Source organism: Gavialis gangeticus, unplaced genomic scaffold (assembly GCF_001723915.1).
Source record: "Gavialis gangeticus isolate Ggan-Ray unplaced genomic scaffold, GavGan_comp1, whole genome shotgun sequence".
Classification (NCBI taxonomy): Eukaryota; Metazoa; Chordata; order Crocodylia; family Gavialidae; genus Gavialis; species Gavialis gangeticus.
In genome coordinates, this window is record NW_017729004.1 from 39142648 (window position 1) to 39166110 (window position 23463).

General features: G+C 40.2%; 1 protein-coding gene across 1 annotated transcript in view; it reads right to left on the minus strand.

The window, feature by feature from the left end:
• The window catches only part of GPR158 (G protein-coupled receptor 158), a 460201-nt gene that overhangs the window by 52333 nt on the left and 384405 nt on the right, over positions 1–23463 (minus strand). The window contains exon 9 of the mRNA XM_019507955.1: positions 2896–3134. Within this exon, the coding sequence (XP_019363500.1) occupies positions 2896–3134 (239 nt within the window). The remainder of the gene's footprint in view (positions 1–2895; positions 3135–23463) is intronic.

Genomic DNA, 23463 nt, shown 5'->3' on the forward strand with positions numbered 1-23463 from the left:
TTGAGTCCCGTTTCTTGTTTTGGGGTTTTGTTGTTCTCCCGCCCTGGCGGGGGGGCGGGCTAGAAGATCTACTAGGTCCCTTCCGACCCTAAATCTATGAAACTATGAAACTATGCTTATGTTTATATGAATCTTGGTATTTGATATAAATGTACTTGTATAAGTCCATTGTATAATAGGGTCCGGATTGAATAATAGTATAATGATTTTCAGGTGTCACTCCCTAAACAATGAGTTTCAAAGCTGGGAGAAGACCAAAGCCTAAATAGCTAGGAGGGTAATCACCTAAAGTTAGCATCTGACAGGGTTATAATCATAATTAGATAAGGAAAGACTTCTGCTCCGGTAAACAAATGCACCCTTGGAGGGGTAGGAACTTATATGCATAGTTTGGGCTCCACAGCAATCCAATAGATGATGTATACGAATGGACAGATAAGAACCCATACTTCAGCTTTGCCCTGAGAGCAAGTCTTGGTCTCTCATTTGTTCCTGGGCATAGAGAATGACTTCAGGCCCTCAGCCAGTGGGCTGAATGAAATAGGCCAATAGGAGAATTTCCAGAAGGCCCTGACAGAAAGGTCAGAGGAAGCAGGTACTTTCTAACCTATTGACCTGATTAGAAACCGTATTCTTAGGTTTAAGATGCAGTTAGTGACAAGTTCTTATAGACCTCTTGCCAAGATATATTCAGTTGCTAGGAATTTCTCCTGAAATGTGCCACTACACTTTGATCTCTAATTCCCTGAGAGCCCTTAGTTTCTACCTGCTTTATCCTAGGAATCTAATCTGCCATTGCAGGAACAGAGACAAGATGTGCTCGGGGTAGGAAGTCTAATGGTCCTGGATGACCCTCTCTCAAGCCCTTGGATCTTTCTCTAAAAAAAGAAATCTCACAAATTACAGTGGGACCACCACTTGTCAGCATGGTAAGCGTCACAACCTGTGACACTGAAGAGAACAAAGGGGAAACGGAGTCTAAGCTACACATAAACCAATCACGGACACTCACCACTATCCAAGCTCATGGAAGATTAAGTTACACAATAATTTAAACAGAATTTGATTCACTGAATTTTAATTTTTCTCATCAGTGCATCTCTGAGTGCAGGCATGGAGTCAGGAATTGTGATGTGTAGCATTGGTCTAAATATACATTATATATTGTTGAATGTAATGGAAACTTAAATGTAAAACATTTACTGTACCTAAAGGGTTAGGATAGAAAGCTTAAATAGCATTATTGTGGAAGGTACTCTATAAGCCCTATTTCTATAATTTGGAAGGAAAAAAGCTTCAGCTCATTATGATTTTACAGAAGAACCTGGTTAATTCTCCCTTTGCTAATCTGCAACCTTGACAGTTCTCCCTCCACTTTTTGACAAAGATTTGGCACTGGAGTGCAAGAGTGAGGTGTCATATTACTAGGATGTTATTTTATGAAGGCTACTACAGAACCCTCCCTGGCATTCTGTGAAACATTCCACTCAATTTAAATGGAAGTGAGATTTTTTATAATAGAATATGCTGTTTTCATGTGTTATGACTTGTAATCAAATATCTTCAATTATGTGTTTATTTACAAAATGAAACAATGAGTAGTCAATGATACAACTGAGTACAGTACTACACTATGTATTATATGTCCTGCCAGTGAGAGAGGAAATCTCCTGGTTTTAAAAACACATCCAATTTCATATCATCACTGACAACAACAATCTGTAATATTTTCATTCTTCTACTTGTGATCCTGATTCCCAGCTTATTGATCAGATCTGTATAAACATATCTGCACATATATGGTGGCTTGAGTAGGGAAGCAAAATTATAAGATATAGGACACTTCCACTGTCTGGTTTTCATTCAGGCTTGCTGCAGCTTGGAAACAAGGTACAAGAGGAATGGTTGACTCCTCCTGAACTACTCTACCTTTACTCTGGACTACCTTCCTGTGCGTTTCTATGGCACCAAGCTTAAGCTCGCTTAAAGAAGCCATTCCTATAGCCAACAGCCTGCTTCAATCCACCTCTTCACTACTCCTGTGGAGCAACAAAAAGCACCTCTATCTTGCCACTCAGTTGCACAACTTTACTGATAGAGGGCTGACATGGAAAAGGGGGAAGAGTAAAGAGGTAGAGAGCTAGAATACCCATTAGAGCAAGTATACATTTCTGCCCTCCAAAAGTTGCAGAATTTGAATGATAAAACAGGTGTGAAAATATTAAGGGTTTCTAGACATTGGTAGGTAGCCCTATGTATTGATATCCAAGACCTGGGTACTCTGTACCTAGCGCCCATTATAACAACACAATGAAATTGTGATACTTTCCCTTTCCACAAGTGCAATAAAACCAGATGAATTGTCATTTTCTCAATAGTCTGTCCCAAACATTATCACATTCCTAATAAATAAATAAAGCAACAGTTTTGACATATATCACTTGGATAAACATTTTTCTATGAGTGTGAAATTGCAATCCACTGGATTTAGGGGCAAACAAGTGTGATCTCTCCAGTTCTGGTGGAGTAGGAGCGGGGAAAAATCCCCAAACAACCACATATTTTCTCAATTTACCAGCCATATTTTTAAAAGTGCAAGATAGATGCACTCTTTCGTCTGCTGAAGCTCGGATTTTCTTGAGCACCCACTCATGTAATTGTTTTAGTCAAGGTCACAAACCTCTGAAATAGACATAATACTCAATAATCCTAATTGCGATTTATCTTTTTCTTCATTTAAAATCGTGTAAAATCATTTAAAATGTCAACATTTTATTCCCCTAGCTGCTTTTCAGGGGACGTAATAAGGTCCAATTATGCTTTTAACGGGGTTTTTTTCCAATTAAATAAGTTTAATTTGAAAAAATTAAAGAATAAACCAGAAAGCCAACATACCAACAGCCATCATGTAATCCCAGCGGTCCATGAGGCACATATTGAAGATGAGATGGTCCGATGTTTGCCCCTGGCCAATGAGTGAAATATTTCTCTCCAAGTTTTGACTGACTGCAGAAGTCCAGCCAATCAAGAACCAAAAGACTACCAGGAGAATTACAGCCAGCATCCTCATCACTCGACCACCTGTCATGTATGGAATGCGTTGAGCAGTTCGGGACAGGAATACCTTCAAAACCCTGAAACAAAAAATAAAATAAAACAAAAAATAGGATCCAGGACTTAAAAGTGAGCACTAATTCTCTCACAGGGAAATTTGAGTCTCATTTTATTTCACTACATGAATATAGAAAACCATCAAATGTCTTTGTGTTAACAGTATTCAAATTTTGACCTTTTAATAATTTCATTCTTAAATAAATAAATACATATTACTTTAATATCTATTTCAAATAAATTGGTTACTGACCAGAGACCACCAGGCATTATAGACAACATTATAAAAATATTTTTTATAGACACTCATTTACATGCTATGGTATCAGTCATTTTGTGTCTTCTGAATTTTAATGGAAGCTTCCTATTTTTGGATAGGGGGACATCATTTCCACTAATCAGCAACAATAGGTCCAAGATTTTCATTTCCTTTTGATGTTGCTAAACAGCTCCTCCCCAACTGTTCCAAGTGCCAGAGTCAAAAATACTTAAATACACTTTTCATTGAGTACATTTCTTCCAAGAATATCCCAGTCCCTGTGGAAGTAATCATGGTGGGGTTTGCTAAAGGAAGTGCCCAATTAAAAAGCAGCATATTTGGAGGTCTAATGTTAAAGCCGCGTATTTTTCTCACTCGGGGGATATCTATGCTGAACTACAGGAACACAACTAACATTGCACAAGCCATCCCTATAAAAATAAGTCACTATGTAGAGCAGTGGTTTTCAGCCTTTTTAGATACAAGGCACCCTTTGTTAGACTCAAGACACCCCTCAGAAAATGCTAGCTCATAGGTTTCACCCATTTTTGATTATGGAAAAAATAACTCAGAAAGTCCACAACAGGTCAGAATTGTTTTGAAATCACTGAGTTTATTTTGTGAACTGCATTTACACACCCAACAGTGGAAACATTGTGTGGCATCCCACCTTGAAAGGATCTCAAGTCACCCCATGGTGCTGTGGCACTCTGGTTGAAAATCACTGGTATACAGTGCAGCATACAGTAATAACAGGTGGCACCAATTATGCAACACACAGTTTCTGATTGCTCGTACATAATATTAGAACAGATTGATTTCCCCTCATCAGTTCTTAACAGAAAAATTCTCCTAATCACTATTTTACCATCATTACCCTCAGAAGGAACACAGAATGCACGTTTATTCTCTGGAAACTATTCTTTAGTGCAGTATAAATTAATTCATTATGTAGGGTCATGGTTACCAACCAGTCAGTCTTGATCAACTGTTCGATCACGGGGCCTCTGACAGTTGATCTCAGTCTGTCAGAGACTCCACAATCAGAAGCAGCAGGATGCACGTAGCTGAGCTGAGCCACCACTCCTGCTGCCCGGGCTGTGCTGAGTGAGTGGGGTCAGAGCCCAGGTGGCTTGTTTGGGAGTGAGGGGGGGAGGCAGGATAGGGGCCAGGAGATGGTAGTTCCTGGGCTGCTAAAAAGTGATCTTCACCATAAAAATGTTGGAGGGCACTGCTGTAGGATCACTTCTGGTTATCTAGCACAATTTTTTAAAGTCATTTTTTAAAATAGGACTCTTCAGAAGATGGCAGAGAACAAAGCCATTTAATGACAGTTTATTTTCCAAGATAAATAAATATATGCCTAATTCACTGACATACAAAGGTGTGGTGCTACTGTGTGGGGCACATCAACATTTTGGGAAGCTAGGAATGGGATTTGGGGTGTGTTCTGCTACATACAGACTGTCTAACTCACCACAGGTAAAGCAGAAGAATCACAAAACTTCTTACAGATGCTCATTGAGATTTTCAAAGCTAACTAGCAAATCCGAAAATTAATTGTTAAATGAAATTGTTTCTAAATCCACAAATTAGCTCTGAAACTTTTCTGCATTGTAAATCCAAAAAATCCTCTGTCTTGAGTCATATTTTAGAGATCCCTGATCTTACTCAGGCACTTAAAGATTAACATTTACATTTTCAAAGGAGAAGGTAGATATAACTGGAACTACCTTTCAAACAAAGAATGGAATAGTGTTTTTTTTAAGGCAGAAGTACTGGAGCTTTTCCATATCCATAACAGTGAATCATCATTTGACTATAAATACAAACTTCACAGTCTGCATTAAGTAAAGTCAGAGATCAGGGTAAGTTCAGTATTACTCAGCTTTTTCCCTCCCAACAGCTATACTATAGGGAGCCACAGTTCTTAAGCTTTCCTTGTTTGATAGATGTTCTACAGATGGTAAGTGTTTTATGTTTGATGCAGGTTCGCAAAGACTTCAGACAGGTTAAATGTAGGCTAGATACATTTTTTCTGCCTTTATTAATCAAACACTCATTTTGCCCCTTCCCAAGAGGAGTATCAGTCCTGTCCTCATTTTTGAGAAGGTACTTGCTGCAATTCCTAAAAATTCAGCATGATCAAAGAATTACTGCCTCGCAAGGTGAATACCACTGAGCTCCTATGAGGGGAAGCAGATACATACTTTTCCTGCAAAACTGCAAGAACATGAAGGTTTTGCAACTATAAGCCAAATTTGAGAAAAAATATGTTATTGTGAATTAGATGAAGTTTTTAGAATTATGGAAATCTTACCACAAACAATATGAGATGGACTAGAAAAATGACTAGAAAAAATAGAATTTATTTATTTAGGTACTTTTACAAAGCCAGGTCTTGGAGTTAATACTGAAAGCCAATATGTAAATGTCTTCTGATTGTGATGAATCCAATACAAAGCTGGTAAGTGTTGACTATATATGCTTTTCCAAGTGAATGTTCAAATAATTGATTTTTTTTGTTCAGTTCAGTAACGGACTAAAAGAAAAAGAAAAAAAAAAGCATTCAGACTGAACCAAATTTAAAATGTTTGAATTTTTTTGTGACAAAAATAATACTTTGCTCACTATGAAAGGTATCTTGTAACCTGAAATGAAATGTTTTGTTACGTGTACGTCTAAGAAAAACAGAGCTAGATTTCTGTTAGAGGTGTTCTTTTACTCCCAAGCTCAGACAGTGAAGAACATACTTCAGGTTCTTCCTCTGCCTGTCCTAGCCAGTGGGCCACAGGGTATTCTGGGTGGAGGTTTGTCATGGGATGGGGTTCCCAAGGATGGCTGTGTTACCTCTAGGGCCCCTCGACTGTGCCAATTCAGCTCGATGGCCACCCTCTATTCTCACCCACCATGTCTTGATGTGATTATAATAAATAGGGAGGCTGCCTTCAAGTCTAGTTGGACACAGTCCTGATAGAGCCCACTGAACCCCGTGGGTTCCTGGACCCCTTGTGGGTCCCATTCCAAAATGGATGTCTCGGGACACCCCCAGCCTTATGGGCTAGATGCGTGGTTCCAAACTGCCCCTTTACCATGCCCCAAGCCTCGCAGATGGTATTCCCACAGCATCCCACTGAGGCCTTGATTTCACTCGGCTTTGGATTGTCACTGGGCTCTCCGCAGCCCTGTCTCACTCTGCACCCACACTGGCACCAGGGTCTGTTCACCCCCAAACACTGCGCCCTCTCTGGCACCGGGGTCTGTGCACCCTGAATACTGTGCCCTCTCTGGCACCGGGGCCCCACGTTGTAGCGAGCCCCCAATGAGGCCTCCTCCTTCCCCAATAGCCTCACCCAAACCACCGATCTTATAAACAGAAATAAAAAATGCAAGCCCCTTGGCTATAACATAACTCAAGCCACCCAGGGTGTGCTCTGTCCCTTAAAATTACCAGAAGCTGAACTTGTAGTCAGGCCTCTTCCCTTGGCCTCCCCTAGGAGAGCTCCTTCTACCTTGGCTGCTGGCAGAGAACTGCCTTCCTGGTCCCAGCCCTGTTGTTTATATATGTGCCAGGCCCTGCCCTTTCTGGTCAGCTGACCGCTGGCAGGTGTGGGCCAACTATCTGATTCTGGCTGCCCTGGTAACCCGCAGCTGGGGCTCCCCACTGACTGCTAGAGCTCTCTCCCTAGCAGTTTCAGCCTTTAAAGGAGCAGGACGCCTTAGCGCCCTGCGCAAGGTTCTTAAACCGTTGTCCTGTTGACAATGTTCTACTTTGTAATGTTAAGCATTTATTGAACCAGAGACTGAAACCCAGCTGTGCCATCTCCCATGGAAGTGTCCTAACCAGGATAGGTTTCCGTTCATGTGCTCTTTTTCAATAACTATTTAAATATTTTATACAAAATGGGGCAACAACAAATGGAGGGACATTGCTTACAGCATACTGTAAATATAGGCTACGGAGATTAAGCTGCTTTTTCGCTAGAAAGGTGGGAGACCTTGGATCAAATCCCTGTCCTGAATTTCAGGGCAGGATGTTCTCAAATCCTTTCAGTTTGAGCTGTTTTCATTTTGAATAAGTGTTTAAACAGTCCTTGAATAAGTGTAGAGAATGATTTTCTTACCTGACACTCTGCTGGGAAGTGGGACATGGGGGTTCCATACCTGTTCTGCCCTAGTTTCTGCTGGCTGCCACCTCTGCACAGTATGCTTTCACCACCACCACATAGGTGTTACCAGTCCTATCATTACTGCCTGCTGAAAGAGCTAGAACTACTGCATAGATTAGGTACAGGGTGAGGATGCAGAGAGGGAAGGGAGACAGGAGGGTAAGGTTCCCTCTGCAGCTCTCTTCCAATGCCCCTCCCCCATACTTTATACAGCACTTGGGACTCATGTCCCACTCATCACCTTCCTTACACTTCTGCCTCCTCCAAGTGAATTTTTAATTATTGACGCAAAGTAGAACTGTGTCAACAGGAAAGACCAAGTACCCCTTCTGCCTTCCCCAGAATGCCTGTTAGCTTGGAGGTTAGGACACCCTTCTGGGAGAAATGAGTTGAGATCAGAATTGAACTGGGTCTTTCATATTCTGGGTAAGTGCTATGTCCATTCTTTTTCTTCTGACTGAAACTATTAGCTTCAACTGAAGCTTACAAACAGTTTTAGGGTGATCAAGATCACATTTTCTAGCAAATTTACAATTTTAAAAAATCTCTCACTTCCAGTTATAAATAGTCTAGACAGAGCATTAAGATACACTGTATACATGTTATGCTGGAAGAGTAAATAAATAGAGGGTCCTCAGAGCCCAGGACTGGCTAGAATCCCCTCCCCTGCACCCCCCAGCCACACTGAACCTATTCTTTTCTCTCTAGCTGATCAAAAGCCCATACCAAGGCCTTGCAGCCCTTCAACTCCTCTGCCTTCACCTGCTGCATTTTGGAGCCTCATAGCACTGCTTCTCTGAGTAACAGGGGTTAGGGGTCCTTGTTACACAATGCATTCTTTGTCCTCATAGAATTTCTCTTGGGATCCATTCAAGTACTTTTTCTAGATCAACAAAACCATATATAGCATTTTATTCTTTTCTATGTATTTTTCTTGTAAGAATCTTTATGTGAATATAGGATCTATTGCACTTTTTCCTTTTCTAGCACTGATGTGACTAACACCAACTCTGACTTCAAAAACCTTTTAATGTATTTTCAAGAAGAAGCGAAGTAAATTTACTTTCCTGAAGAACAAATAGCAGCGGCACATGGCAAAGGGACCCATGTGCAGTAGAGGAGGCTGGGGCCAGCACCTGTGCCGGCCTCAGAAGCCTTACCTGGGGTCCTGGGTGTCCCAGGGCAACAGTGGCACCAAGCCAGCTGCTCAGAGTCTGACCAGCAGCCAGAGTGTGGCTCTGATTGGCCAGTCTCTGGTTTCTGGTGGTGCACACTGATGCCACATGCATTGCTCCACTTTTTATAGCAGGATTTTTTTACACTGGGATCTCCCTGTGTCAAACCCCACACCCACCATACTGTAAGTTAGCAGTGCAGCTCACGAGTGCACAGATGCACATGCACCACATGCGGTTTGTGGTGTCTCAAACAGCTTTGAAGTCCCACACTCCTCACATTGTGGGGACATGCTCTTTGACTTTAAAGATGGGCGATACTATATTTTGTTACTATTCATCTCAAATCTTTTCTTTCTGTACAATTTTCTGAATTAGAGTAGCTACTATTCACTTTCATCTTCTAATATAGAGGCAGGCAACCTTTTCCAGATGTGGGCCAAAATGACCAACTCTGGGTCGGAGGCAAATGAGAGTGTGGGTGCTAAGAGCCAAGTGGCACAAGAAGAGAAACCATAGCTGGTGATCATCTTTGTAGCAGCATGGGGAGAGTACCTGCAGCCAAAGTCCCCTGCTACTGAATGGCCTGAAGGCCCCACACCTCCACAGCTGGATCCAAAGGTTACTGACCTCTGTCCTATTCCTTTAAAAACTTCCACTGGAAGGCCTTCTGGCATGGTTGCTTGCCTATTTTTCAAAATACCTTGTGTTCTCCTAATTTGATCTGCTTTACCTGCTGGAATTTCATGTTCATTTACAGATGGATCTGATAGCCCTATAGGAAATTATTCATTCAGTAAATTCTCAGAAATGTCTCACAGGCACAGAAGATTTGTTTTGGATCAGCTGTTAATCAACCATTCCCAACACTAACAACATTGAGGATGTCATTATCAAAGTCCTTAATTTTCACAAATCCATTTTTAAACATTTTATAAATAATTTTTAACCCTTACTACTGTTCAGTTTCTTGTATCAGTCATTCAGTGCTTTGAAACAGCAGTTGGTGTATATTTTGTGTAAATTAAACAGGATTACACCAAAGAGATACCTAACTTTTGGCACTACCTTCTCATACTAACAAACAACTTGGCAGAAGCCTGAATATTAGCTAACCCACATGAACCAGAAGGGCAGCATTATAAGTAATCCTGGCTTGGCATTAAAATATACAAAATGACCTACCTTAGCAGGGAGGTTTCCCTTCCATTTCCAATGTCTGTGATTATATGATGCTTCTGAATTATTCTGTCAACCAGCCCTGTTGAAGACTGATAATTTTATTCTGATATGAAAGCTATATTTACCCATATATCAAAAGATAAGAAAAGGGTCAAGAACGTACAGGCTGTTTTGCCTGACTTTCTTATGCAAGGCAAAATATCCCTGGGATATCCCAGGACAAAGACTGTGTATGGAATTAAAAACTCAGTTTCTCCATATCAGTGTCTTTCTATTGGAATCAGTGGACCTAGTACATCAGGTACATCTACACTGCAAAATGCAGTGATACCCAAGTTAGCTCTGAACAAACTAGCTCAGGAACTAAAAGCAGTATAGGCACAGTGGCTCAGAGTGCTGTATGTTGCAATTAACCTTGTAAACAAGCAGGGTATATTCAGAGCTAGCCTGGGCACTTCTGTCTGACAGTGGACATCTCTGCATGACACTGCAGTGTTAACATTACTAAATATTTTTCCTTTCTTTTTTAAAAACTTTTTTTTTTAAAGTCTATCTATCAGAGGAAAGCAAGAAATATAAATCAAAACAATTTAAACCACTAAGCTCTGCTGTCCTTGACATCTTCGCCAATACTTTGCCTTTAACACAACATGACAGAAAAAGAAATACGCTTGTCTGGAGAAACCCAGTTCATCTCTCACTATGCACTGTACCTCACATCAGTTAAGTACTAAAAAACCCCAAACTTTTCAAAAGCATTTTCAGATGGTCTACTTCGCCAGGAACCATGTATATAATAAAAGCCACAAGAATCAAGAATAGACCAAGATTTTTTATCATATTCAAGTAGTGTGTCTGGCTTCAGCAGAATTGTTGGAACAACAGAAAAAGTTGGAATGACAATTAAATCACCAAAAATTTACACCAACCATTTCAGACAACAACAACTAATTAAAAACTTAGATGATTTCCCTCATCTCCGCTGCATCTCTCATTATGTTGGACTGTAACAGGGTCCCATCCAAGGGGTGGCCATGATGCCCCTGGAGCCTCCTCAAACCTAGTCACCTCTACTTGCTTTTGGCAATCTCCCCTTTAACTCACCTGCCATGCCTTGATGTCATTATGCTTTTAGAAGAATGGAGACTGCCTCAGGGCTCCCCAAGTGAGATCTCACACTCATGAACACAGGTGTCACTGCTCATCACTTTAAGGGCTAATTACATGGCTGCCTCACTCCCTTTTTAGCTGTGTTTTTAACTTTTGTTTCTATAATATTAATATAGCATAACTATATAACATAATAGCTAAATACTTGGGCTAACATCAGCAATGTGTTACTGTAACCAGGTGAGTTTATATCAAGGGGTTAAGTGGAAATTTCAAAATGGGGCCTAATATTTTTTCTACTAAAATCAGTACCAAAACCTCTCTCTGATTTCAACAGGAGTAGGACTGGGTCCAGTAGAGTTTAGTTTAACAACATGGGCATAGTTAATAAAATATTTAGTAAATCTCATCAGTCCATCCACAATGATGTCTGGAAGAAGCAAACAGATTGCTTATTACCTTAAATTGAATCAATATGGCCTAGACTGTAATGTCTTTCCTTGCCGTATGCATGTTTTATGTTCTTCTTTAATCTGTACTTTCATTCCAGTACAGCCTTAAAGTGTAAAATGGGGCACATGAGAGACTGTTTTTCTCACTGAATACTGATCAAAACATTTCCTTGTCTGGTGTGGGTACTGAAGAGCACTACTGCAGTCTTATGACAGACCAGTTTAGATTTGCTTTCTCCCTTGTGCCTTCCTGTTGCCTGCCGTACTGCTGTGGTGCATGCTTCTGTTCTGGTTGGCTGCTATCCTCCATTTCAGAGAAAACTGTGCTGTGTAAGTGCCGGTTTTAAAGAACTTTCGTTTGCTTATTATTATTATTATATTGCCATGATATCCTTTTATGAATGGATAAATCAGAGCTCCTCATCTGGATTTGTCCACACTGGATTTGGGCCTATGGCATACTGACTACTTGAGGATTGAGGAGCATTAAGGATCAACACAGGACCTGCCCTCACATATACCTAAGCGTCAGTAATGACGCCCGAGTCTGATTATCTACAAAATCCTTGTTTACTCTCCACTAATTATCTCTCCTAATAAACCACTTTTTGTGCTAATACCCTCAGCAATCCCAGTGAGATCAACAAAACTATACAGAGCATCAGTGAATAATTTGGCCCTTTAATGCTAAAGTTATCTGATCACTCTGAGCTCTTACAACCATCATGGAAATTGTTACAGAGGTTTGACAAACTGTTCCCAAAGGATTCCCAGCACCACGAGTATAGTCTATCCACTTTGTACCTTTGAGGTGAAGTGGCATGGTTACTTTGTCTGCCGCAGTATCTAGACCTGGCAATAATACAGGCCTGGCTGAAATTCCTAGAATTTTCAAAAACACCCTCTGTCGAGATAGCCTTTCTAGTGTCTCTGACTCATGTCCTTGAGTCACTACTATTAGATCAGTTCACATAACTGTTTAAATAATTTGACTGCAGCAGATATGTTTAAACTGATTATTACTTGATTATATACTCCGCTTGCTAAAAATAAATTTGGTGTTTCAGCTCCGTGAACATCTTTTCCCATGAGGAACCCAATCTAGCCCTGCTCTTTTCTTCACTCAAATTTAAGGCGATTTATGGTGGAAACCTTATGTTCCTAAACCCTTAAGGATCTTGCTTCTAGTGCTTCACTGTGAAGATTATAAATCTTTGGCACTGGCTAAGCTAATTATTTGCTTCTAAAAAACATCAGGTAATGATTATCTTTTCATAAATCTAAAGCCCTTCACTTCTTTACCTTTATCAAAGACTTTCAGAATAGCCTGTTCAAAAATCTCCAGGTTACTATTTATCAGGAAGCTTACGCTGTGAAAACAGATCTGAGGAATGCTTGCCTTGTAATCCTCTCTCACAATGGCTCAGATACATTTCCAATGCTTTCATTACAAAATAAAGTTCACTTGCAATTTATGGATTTGAACTCTCAACGCCAGAAAAACTGCAGGTTGCCAAAACCTGTGGAACAGATCCCACCAATTTCAGTTTAGTAATAGGGTAGTTGATCAAAAAGTCAATGTCAAAGTACATGCTTTAATTTTTAATGTACTCACACATTACATGGCAAGTGTGATGTCACAGCTAAATCACAGCTCTGGGGCTGAGTTTCTTTTCCCTCGGTTGCCACTGACCTTCTACAAGACCTGTGGCAAATCATTTAAGCTCCTGTGCCTCAGCTTTCAGCACTTTTAAACATGGATAATAATCACTTCCATAATTTCTACCTTAAATATCTACAAGAAAGGAATTCATAATATGTAACAAACAAGGAAAACTATGATAATCCACCTCTGGATTTTCAATTGCATTCTCTCTTATTTGCATGAATTGCTTTTATGCCTCAGTCTAATAAAGTAAGTTATCACACTGAGATCCAATGAGATCACATTGTTTATCATTTTATAACACAGAATTTTCAACCCAAAATTTGTTTAAAAGTCATAATTAACAACCCCGAGAACCCCCAAGATGTTTAAATTCCTACATTTTTTTTTTTTGCCTTCTCAGTTTGGGAGTTTCAGAGTTCATTTTGATCACATTTTCAAACCTTTTCCTACAATCGTGAGGACTAGAAATGTACTAAATAAATGAAAGCAGAGACATGCATTTGCATGATTCTCATGGCATTCTCATTAATGAGGTAAGGAAATACGGTCTGGATGAAACCGCTATAAGATCCATGCATGATTTATAACACAACTGGTTGGAAAATCATGCTCAAAGAGTAGTCATTAAGAGTTCAAAAGTGGGGTTCCCTGAGGATCAGTCTGGGGTCAAGTACAGTTCAACATCTTCATTAATGACGTGCAGGATACAATTGAGTATAAATAGAGTAAATGTGAGGAAGAAACCAAGCTGGTTAGGATAACAGGCATTTTACAGGAAAGGATTAGGAATCAAAAATATCTTGCTAAATTGGAAAAATGATGTGAAATAAATAGGATGCATTTAGAACAGAACAATCAAATGCATGAATACAAAATGATGAATGACAGGCTAATCTGGAGTACAACAGAAAAGGACCTGGGGGTTCCAATGGACTACAGGTTGAATATGAATCAACAGTGTAATAACACTGCAAAAAAGCCAATAACATACTGAGATGTATTCATGGACTTCACAGCATCTGAAAGTAGGCAGTTGCTAACCAAATGACAAAGTCAGTCGTCATCAATGAGAACTCATGCCTCACTAAATGACCAAGTATCTAAGGTGTTACCACCCTGCCCTGCCTTCAGATTAACACAGCTACCTACCTCTCTCTATAATGTTGAATAATAGTAGGTGCATCTACATGTGCGCTTTACCACAGTAAAGTGTCACTATTTACGCTTGCATCAGTATTAGGGTGCAGTAAACTGTTGGGGACAGTATTATCTTACAGCAGAGTAATTAATTGTACTGAAACGCACATGTAGATGGTGACCAGGGGTATAAATTGCACCCAGTCAGGCCTGCCACCCAGGGCCTACTTTGCCCCAACTCAAATTGTTGCTTCCCAGGTGCACATGTAGACACTCCAGCCAGGAGCAGCTTACTCCAGCTTTAACTGCTCCAGAGTTCATTGTTTAAGATTAATTGCACATACAGATGCACCCAGTAGAGAAAAACCTAATGCTGCTATCATAACAAAAACAATTAAGTTACTGGATTTTCTAATGGAATAAGTTTCTTGAGTTACAGCAATTCATCATAAAATTTGGGCTAAAAATTGCAATGTATTACAGTAGCAAGAGACAAAAAGAGAGCTGAAGTTTAAAGGACAAAAATGTTTTCTCCAGTCTTCCTAAACCATAATAACTGATCCTTTTTATGCTCTCTAATCTCTCACATACCCATCAGTGTGATTTTCTCATCTTTTTTTCTTTTTGTTAGTATGTTTGTTGCAATCTAATTTTTAACATGCATTTGTTTTAAGGTGATGGTTTGCGGATTGGATTTTCACAAAAAGTGAGTGACCAAAATTCCAGCTAATTGGAGCTGAAAGTATTCAGCACTGTAAAAAAGCATCCCCTTTTGCATTTTTTAACATATTGACACAGTCAATATGTGAAAAATCTGCTCTCATCCTGGCACAACTTAAATGAAGTGACACTGAAATACAAATTTGGCTCAATGTTATTTGTAAAATTTTGTAGCCCAATTCTCCTATCACTTATATCAGCCATATGCCTAGGCAACTCCACTCACGTTAGTAGTCACTCCTATATTACCCTGGTGAGAATGAGAGGAAAATCAGGTCCTCATCATTTCTATTTGCCAATACATTTTTTTAAAAATGAACTAAGACTAAAAGTAAATATGCAGAAAAAGAGGCTCAAATCTGCAATCCCTGTTCACCTAAATTCCCAGAGGAGCCAAAGAGAGTTTGAGCTGTGCCAGAGGAAAGAGACCTAGCATTTCATCTGTAGACATGCAGCCCCAGGAGAAGTGAATAATGTGGCACAAATGCAACAGTGCAGAATTTGTCCCATCACATTTAACTAAATAATTTGAAATCTGAGTGTCTGCAATCACATTAATTGGGTATAATTTTCCTTTGAGACTGACAAAACAGATTTTTGCTCCACAATAGTCACGACCTGAAGTCAAGTGTTGTGACCACTTTTCCCCTTCCCAGATTGCTAACTGGCAGGAGGTCTAGGTTTAGAAGAGCTGACAAGAACTGGCAGAAAATACACTTCTGAAAAATTTTTAAAAAATGTTTATGCTAAGATTTCAACCGTGCAATCAACTGGTTTAGAAACAGAAATGTCTTTGACCAGCTGTAGTTAATAAAATGCTCTATCATCATGTAGTAATCCAGGCCTGCAAGAAGAAAAGAATATAAAAGCAAAGAGCATGCACGTGTACCTGAAAGCAGATATTTATTTTTTTCACTTTCAAATAACAGATTCTAATCTCAACCATGACAGAATGAATGAGGAGCAGCTCCACTGAAGTCACTAGAGTTCCACCTGCATCAGTACTCAAGAAAGTAACAGCATCAGTGAGGCTAACTTTTTTCTATTAAATTTATAACTGGATAAAGTTTTTTTAATACTGATCTGAAAATATATGTCTTGGACTAAGTAACCCCTTAGGTACAGAAAGAGTACTTCCTGCAATTTTTAGTTGCAGGAAGGATGAAAACCAATCAGAAGCCCTTGTGAATTAATGCTGACCCTGAAGTTAGTTCTTGCTTTACGGTGTCAGACCTGTTCAGCAAGTTGAGAGATGAATCACGCACAGGCAAAACTGAGTGCTGCCCCAACAGAAAGACCAGAGGGATCTGCCATCCACGTAAACATCAGGGCCCTCAAAAGATACTGCATGATCTGCAAGATTACCCTGAAGCTGGCAGGAAGCATGGAAGTTTAGAGGTCTACACCATCTGAAGGAAACAAATCCTCTCTTCTTTATGTCAAAGTGATGATACTTCAGGAACTCTGCAGAAGATTGTGGTACTAAGAAACTTTAGTCTCTCCACTGGTTTTCTTCTAGCAGAGGATGGATGATCTATCCTTTTATTCCTTTTACATTTTTTATTTCCCTTGTCTCAGAACCAACAGTAAACTATTATTTAAAGACCTCTACCTTCACTTGCTTTGACCATACATGTGGATTTTCCAGGAGGCACACATGCATGATCACAGCCTAATAGCATTTGATTCCCCCAAAATTCCAAGTTATTTATTCATGTTTCCCCCTAAGCATTCATTAGGAACACTGCAAAAAAGGAAACTCTGTACAGTAAGAGAATATTAGACTGGAAAAGAAGGGTTTAGATACAACATTATTCATACCCCAGATAATTCAAAGAGCATTACTGGAGCAAGTATCCATAAGGTAGCAACTCTAAGAAAATGGAGCAGCCATTATACACACAGTAATAATTCAAACATCCAGAAAGGAAATTGTGGCTGGGAAGAACTTAAATATGGAAGGATCAGAGGAACAAGTTTCTAAGTTGAAATGCAAAAATAAAGGAAAAATAAGGAAGAAGTCTGGAAACAATGTGAACATTGGAAAAGCTGTTGCAAAAGGATGGATTCTTCTGCTCTGATTAGCTTCAGCTTGGCTTGCAACTGTGTTGGCAGTGAGGTACACAGTGGCGTGGAATTCTCCTTTGTTTTTTCTTCCTGTCCCTCTGCAAAAGTACTGCATACAATTGGCAAATGCTATTCTTATTTGAACAAATCAATTAAATGCAAACTTTGGAAGAGAGGAATTAGAGGAATTACATTTTTTTCCTTCAGTTTCAAATAAAATGCTACCTTTAATTAAAATTAAATTAATTACATTTAGATCAAAACCATTGTCTGCGATCAGCAATATCTAGAGGTAATTCATCTTTTCTTAAGACTTAATGCTTGGCTGCCAGATATATGGTCTTTCACCAGTATTTATGCTCTCTCTGTGTGTGCACGCGTGTGTGCATGCACACATGTGCATTAGGCCTGTGCAAATAGGGAAGTATTCAATTCCCTTAAGTAGTCCCTGCATGCCTCATACAGGGGGGGCACCACCATCCATGCGGGCACTCGGTATGATGCAGCCATGAGCACTATGAGCCGTCTGAACCCTGGCTGCTCAACTAAGGAGAAGGGCTGGCCATCCACAGCAAGCATCTCCCCACAGCTCTAGGTGATCTCGCTTGCCCTTGCAACATGCCCCCATTTTGTCTGTTTTTCCCCCAATGCTCTAGGGTGGCCTGCCTCTGCTTTGTGGGGATGGAGGCTTTGAAGAGAGTGGGGGACTTCCCTTTTGGCATGCTCCCATTGGTACCATGCTGAGGAGGAAGAAGGGCAAGGGGGTGCTGCCTCCTCAGATGTGGCAGCATCGCCATGGTGGTGAAGTGTTTCACCTCCTTGCCCCGGCTGATCTGCCTTAGGCAGTGCTGGCAGATAGCATAGTTGGGGTCATCTGCCACCTCAAATTGATCTCACACTACACTACCTGCCTTTCCAGCACACTTCATATTAATCTTTCCTGTGCTGGAAAATGGGTCTGTGCACATAACTAACTAACAATATATATCTTCTTCTTCTTCTTCTTCTCCTCTGATGTATGACTGTGTCTAACTTCTTCTGTGTTGTGGTTACTGTTGTGTGTATAAGTAAAATAATCTCTTTTCTTCTTCTATGACTGTCTTACTTCTGTGTTGTGTTAATAATCTGAATCTATTTGACTTCTTTTTCTGTGTTGTCTTTAAGTCTGTATGTAACTATAACTAATAATATTAATAACTATATATAATCTCTTCTTGCTCTTCTATGAATGTCTGACTTCTGTGTTATAAAAATATCTGGCTTCTTCTATGATGTATGTGTGTGACTGTGTGTAATGTATGTGCTTCCTTGCACAGTGCTGGATCACACTGCCAGGGAAAACGCACCTTTCTTTTTAAAAAGTGTTGGAAACAAAAAACCAAGAATGAATATAAATTGAAATAAATAGATTGGATAGGGATAAGTAGAGGGATTCTAGTTTGTAAGCTATATCCAATTCTTTCCAAGAACAGAAAGTAGCAGAAGACTGACTAGGTAGGAAGCCAAGGCAGTCCAGTACCTTTCAGATACTGTTGCTCAGGCAGAAACAGCTCACAAAAGGCACAGAAAGCCTTCTGATAGAGGCTTTTATGCTGTTTCCATGTCCCTCCCCAACAGCACTGTGATTGGAAGGGGACTCAGGGAAAGATCACAGTCACTGGCCAGCTACAGACATCAGTCTTTCCCCCTCTGCTCCATCTACTCAGTTTCTGTTCCTCTGAAAGACTGCCTTCTGAATCTCCAAATCTTTTTCAAATTGATTCAGAGCTTCTGAATTGATTCAGTTTTTTTTCTTCTCCTGATTCAATTCAGAGTTGGTGATTCAGCCTCCAAATCAGGCCGAATCTTCTCTGAATTGAATTGTGGACTGAAGCTTTGCACACCCCTAATGTTCATGTATACACATGTGCAGCAACTGGAAGATCTAAGTTAATTAAAATTAATTCCTGATTAACCAAATTTATGTCACAGATATAATGCAATAGCTCTCCTTGAGACTATTTTATGGCTGCCTGATTTTAAATTTGAAGGAAATGGTTTGTGAAGAAGTTGTGGCTTGTAGCAACTGTGGGTTCTCTCTCAATCTTGTGACTCACTGCTCTCGGATAGGTAATAATGCAATGCTGGGAAACTCATATAACCTAATAGGATTAACCTCCTGATGGTAACTAGCATTAAAGGTATACCAATTCTGAAATACCTATTCCTGATTTTTGTGTATGTTAGTGCAAGAATGTACAGGTGCATTAGTTGGTGTGGAAAGAAACTTAGTGGAACTAGTAGTAAAGAGTCTGCCTCAAGCTTTTTCTTAGGATCTTAAATACTTTCGAATTACTGTTATTTGACTGCTATTCTGCATTCTTCTATGTAATGCTGTGATTGTGTGTGCAATAAAAACACAAATACAAGGTACAGTGTGGAAATTCTTCACAGAAGGACCCAGTGAGATACATTTTTTCACTTTCGTTGGCAATATTTAAGTAGTACAGAACAAATACTACCATAAAACATGCTACAAATTAAATGTAGGGGGGAATGACATTCATATTTTATGGGCAAAATAGAGAGCTTTTAAAAAATTCTGTCATTTTATTTCATAGATTTCATAAACATTTGGGCTGGAATGGACCCCGGAGGATCATCAAGTCCAGCCCTCCGCCCCAGGGACCGGAAGTCAGCAGGGATCATAGGATCCCAGCAAGATAAGCATCCAAATGTGTTTTGAAGGCGTTCAAAGTGGGCATTTGAACAGCCTCAGGTGCCAGTCTGTTCCAGACCTTGGGAGCTTGGACAGTGAAGAAGTTCTTTCTTATGTCCAGCCTGAACCGGTCACAGTGGAGTTTGTGACCATTCGATCTTGTCATCCCTTAGGGGGCTCTGGTGAACAGTCGTTCCCCCAGGTCCTGATGAGCACCCCGATAAGCTTATAGGTGGCCACCAGATTACCGCTGAGCCTGAGATTTTCCAGACTGAATAGCCCCATTGCTCTCATCATAAGGTCTGTTTTCCTGCCCTCTGATCATGTGCGTGGCTCTCCTCTGCACCCTCTCAAGCTTCTCCACATCCTTTTTGAATTGAATTATTCTTCAGTAAATTGTTCAGATAAAAATTCAACAGCAAAAAGAGGAACAATTGCATTTTTCATGATGTCCTCTAATGTGCTGGATGGATAAATGATGCGTGACATGCTGAGTCTGAAGGAGTGCTGTCTGCTGTACTAATGGTAAGGTCATTCTAGAAAACTGACTAAGTGGGTACACTACAGCTGAGTAAACTCTTAATGTGTATGGGAAAAGGCCCAAGGACTAGATCCTTTTACATTTTTCAGAATGGGAAATTCTTTTGTTCATACTTAATCTTCTACCTGGTATAGCTATTTTCTTATTAGTGTGCAATGAGCCAGTGATTTTATATTCAAAGGTTACTGTATCAGCACGGCTTCAGTGAGGCATGCCATGGCTTCTCCCTTTTGTTATCTCTTGGCAAAGAGATAACAGAGCCACCTTAGTGCTGTAGGTTTGTCAATAAGATGCACTGAAGTGGCCTGTACAGAGTTGGCACAGTATGTGCACTGTAGTGATTCCTGGCATAGTAAGTAGGTGGTGCCATGAGTTTTCAAAGATAATGGCCATTGGCTCTACAATCACATCAGTGCACTCCCTCAGCATCCTCAGATGCACTGCATCTGGCCTCATGGACTTATACACATCCAGCTTTTCTAAAGAGTCCTTAACCTGTTCTTTCACCACAGTTGGCTTCTCATGTCCTCTCCAGACTGTAAAATCTTTAAATGCAAGTCACTCCAAAGTGTAATTATAATTTGATGATGTTATACCATAATAATGGCCCGGGTTTAAATATAAACATAATTAATAAATAGTGTAAATAGTGCTAAGTTATTGAAACCAAAACTATCCTGACATTAACAATTCTGGATCACTGACTGTTAGAGCTGGATTGCAAACGGTGATATGAACACGAAACCATTCAGTTTAATGGTTAAACGTACGACATAACATTAAACAAGTCAGCACCATGGACAAGGAAGACAAAAGGAAGAGACTATTCAGTCACTATGAGCTAGATAAAAGACTACCACAAATCTTTGAGAGACTTAGCAATCCAAAATTCTTGGGACATATTCAGTGTTTTCAGTTTGGTTGTCTTTTAAAATCTTGGAAATAAAGATCTTTTGATCTATATTTGTCTACCTGACAAATCTTGCTAACTTCATCAATGCTTCTGTAACAGAAATAAATGTTAATAGACCTGAGACTCTCCAGTAACACCAAGGCAAGATGCCAGTTCTCAGATTGTATTTGAGCTACATCCAACCATAAGAAGTTAGAAAATGGCTACGTTGGAACCTTCAATGCCCTCTAGGAAGCAAGTTACAGAACTAGTATTCTTTTGTTGATTTAGAACCACTGGCCATATCAGAGTGCCTTCCTTTCACCATCTCAAATTATGGGAATTCAAGATGCTTTGTCAGTCAACCCAGAAATCAAGGAGGTCATATAGCACACAGTCCTCTGATTTAAAACTGCAAACAATGGTGGTTTAAACTTCCAAAGTAGGTGCCACTTTAGCAAAATCTCCAGGGTTATCATGTGAAAGTAGAAGGGATGTAAAAGGCTAGATCGAAGGCTAAAGAGCCACTTTTGTCATTTTGGAGGGGTAATCAAAATGCAGTAAGAGCTCAGATTCTGATTAGGAATTAGTTAAAAAAAACTTCACATTACTGAAGACCTGGAATTCAACCTTGAAAACTAATCAGAATTCACAAAAAAGACAGTCACCCAGTCCAGACTGAAACCTACAGAGGCCAGACGTTTGCTGACAATGTGACTTAATAGAAAACCAAAAATATTACTGCAAGAGACATAAGGCAGAGACATGCAGAACTCAAAGCAGGAGGCCACAAAAACGGCAGCTGCATATCCTGTAGCAAACAACAGAAAGTCAAGAAAATGTTCTACATTTGGAAAAAGATGCAACTGTAATGGTTAATGCCATTGTACAAAAGTTTGCCAGCACCAGCAGTGTGTGCAGAGAATGGACAAAGAGAATGACATTGGCTCAGAGGAAAGGACAAGGTTGAAGCTGGAGATGGATGGACTATACACCTGAAAGCAAACTGGACATTCATTAATATTAAATTTGACACAGGTCTACAAGCCAATAGGGTGGGAGAGACTGATTGTTGGCAATCAGATAAAAGACACAAGAAGAAGGTAAATGGGGGAGATTAAGGGCTTACAGGGTGAACAAATTCCTATTAAGGGAATAAGCGAACTGTATGTATGGGTAAATAACCAATTGTAAAAGATACCACCTATAATAGTATCAAGGGAAAAGTAGCAAGTATTGGTTAAACAGATTTAAAAAACATGTCTAGACCTTGGTCTCATCCAGAATATGCACTTGTTAGTGGGACAAGAGACCAAAACAGCTAAAGGAAAGTCTGAGGATATTTTCCAGGGGACAGAGAAGCTTCCAGAAGAGGACAGAGCTGAAAAAAATTGAATACCCCACAATTCATGTCCCTAGAAAAGTTCTTGCCTTAAGCAAACCTGAAATGGACCTTAGCAGGCCTGCTGCCCTGGGAATCAAAGAGTGGGTAGTAAAAACCAGTGGAGTGGGTGGACTCATTCTCCCTCAATGAACAAAAACCCCGTACGATTAAATAAATACAATTTAAAGAAATAAGTAAAAGTAAGCATTTTCCAGTCCATTAGTAGAGAAATAGTGGGGAATATATCTTCTTGTCAGTTCTTTGCAAACAAATATGTTAGAAAGGTAACTGCCCACGCCCATTGCAGACCCACTGGTGACTAATCAGTCCAACTGCAGAGAGGCTAGTCCTTCTGCAACGGTTACACATGTATGGCTGATTGCTGCTACATGAAGGTGTATCTTTCCTCCTACTCGTCTTCTTTTTGATGCTGGTTCTACACTGACATTCAAAGAGGGCTGTTGCCTTTCTGATTGGGAGCCACCAGGCATCCCAATCTGCACCCTGTGCTTCCAACAGTTTGTGGTCAATACCACAGGCAGAAAAAGTCCTCTTCAGAGTGCCCTTGAAGAGCTTGCATGGGGCCCCTCTGTTGCGTTTCTCCATCGTCAGTTCCCCATACAGCAGGGCCTTTGGTAGGTGATTGTCATCCATCTGGGCCAGCACAGCTGAGTCTGCAGGAGAATCACCTCAATACTGGTGGTATTGGCTCTCTGTAGTACCTCCACATTGGTGACAATTCTGCCAGTGGATCTTGAGAATGATGCAGAGGCAGCACTGATGAAGGCGCTCAAGGAGGTGTACATGGTGGCAATATAAGACCCATGACTCAACACCATACAGTATGGTGGAGATAACAACAGCTCTGTACATCTTGACTTTGGTTTGTGCCTGTAG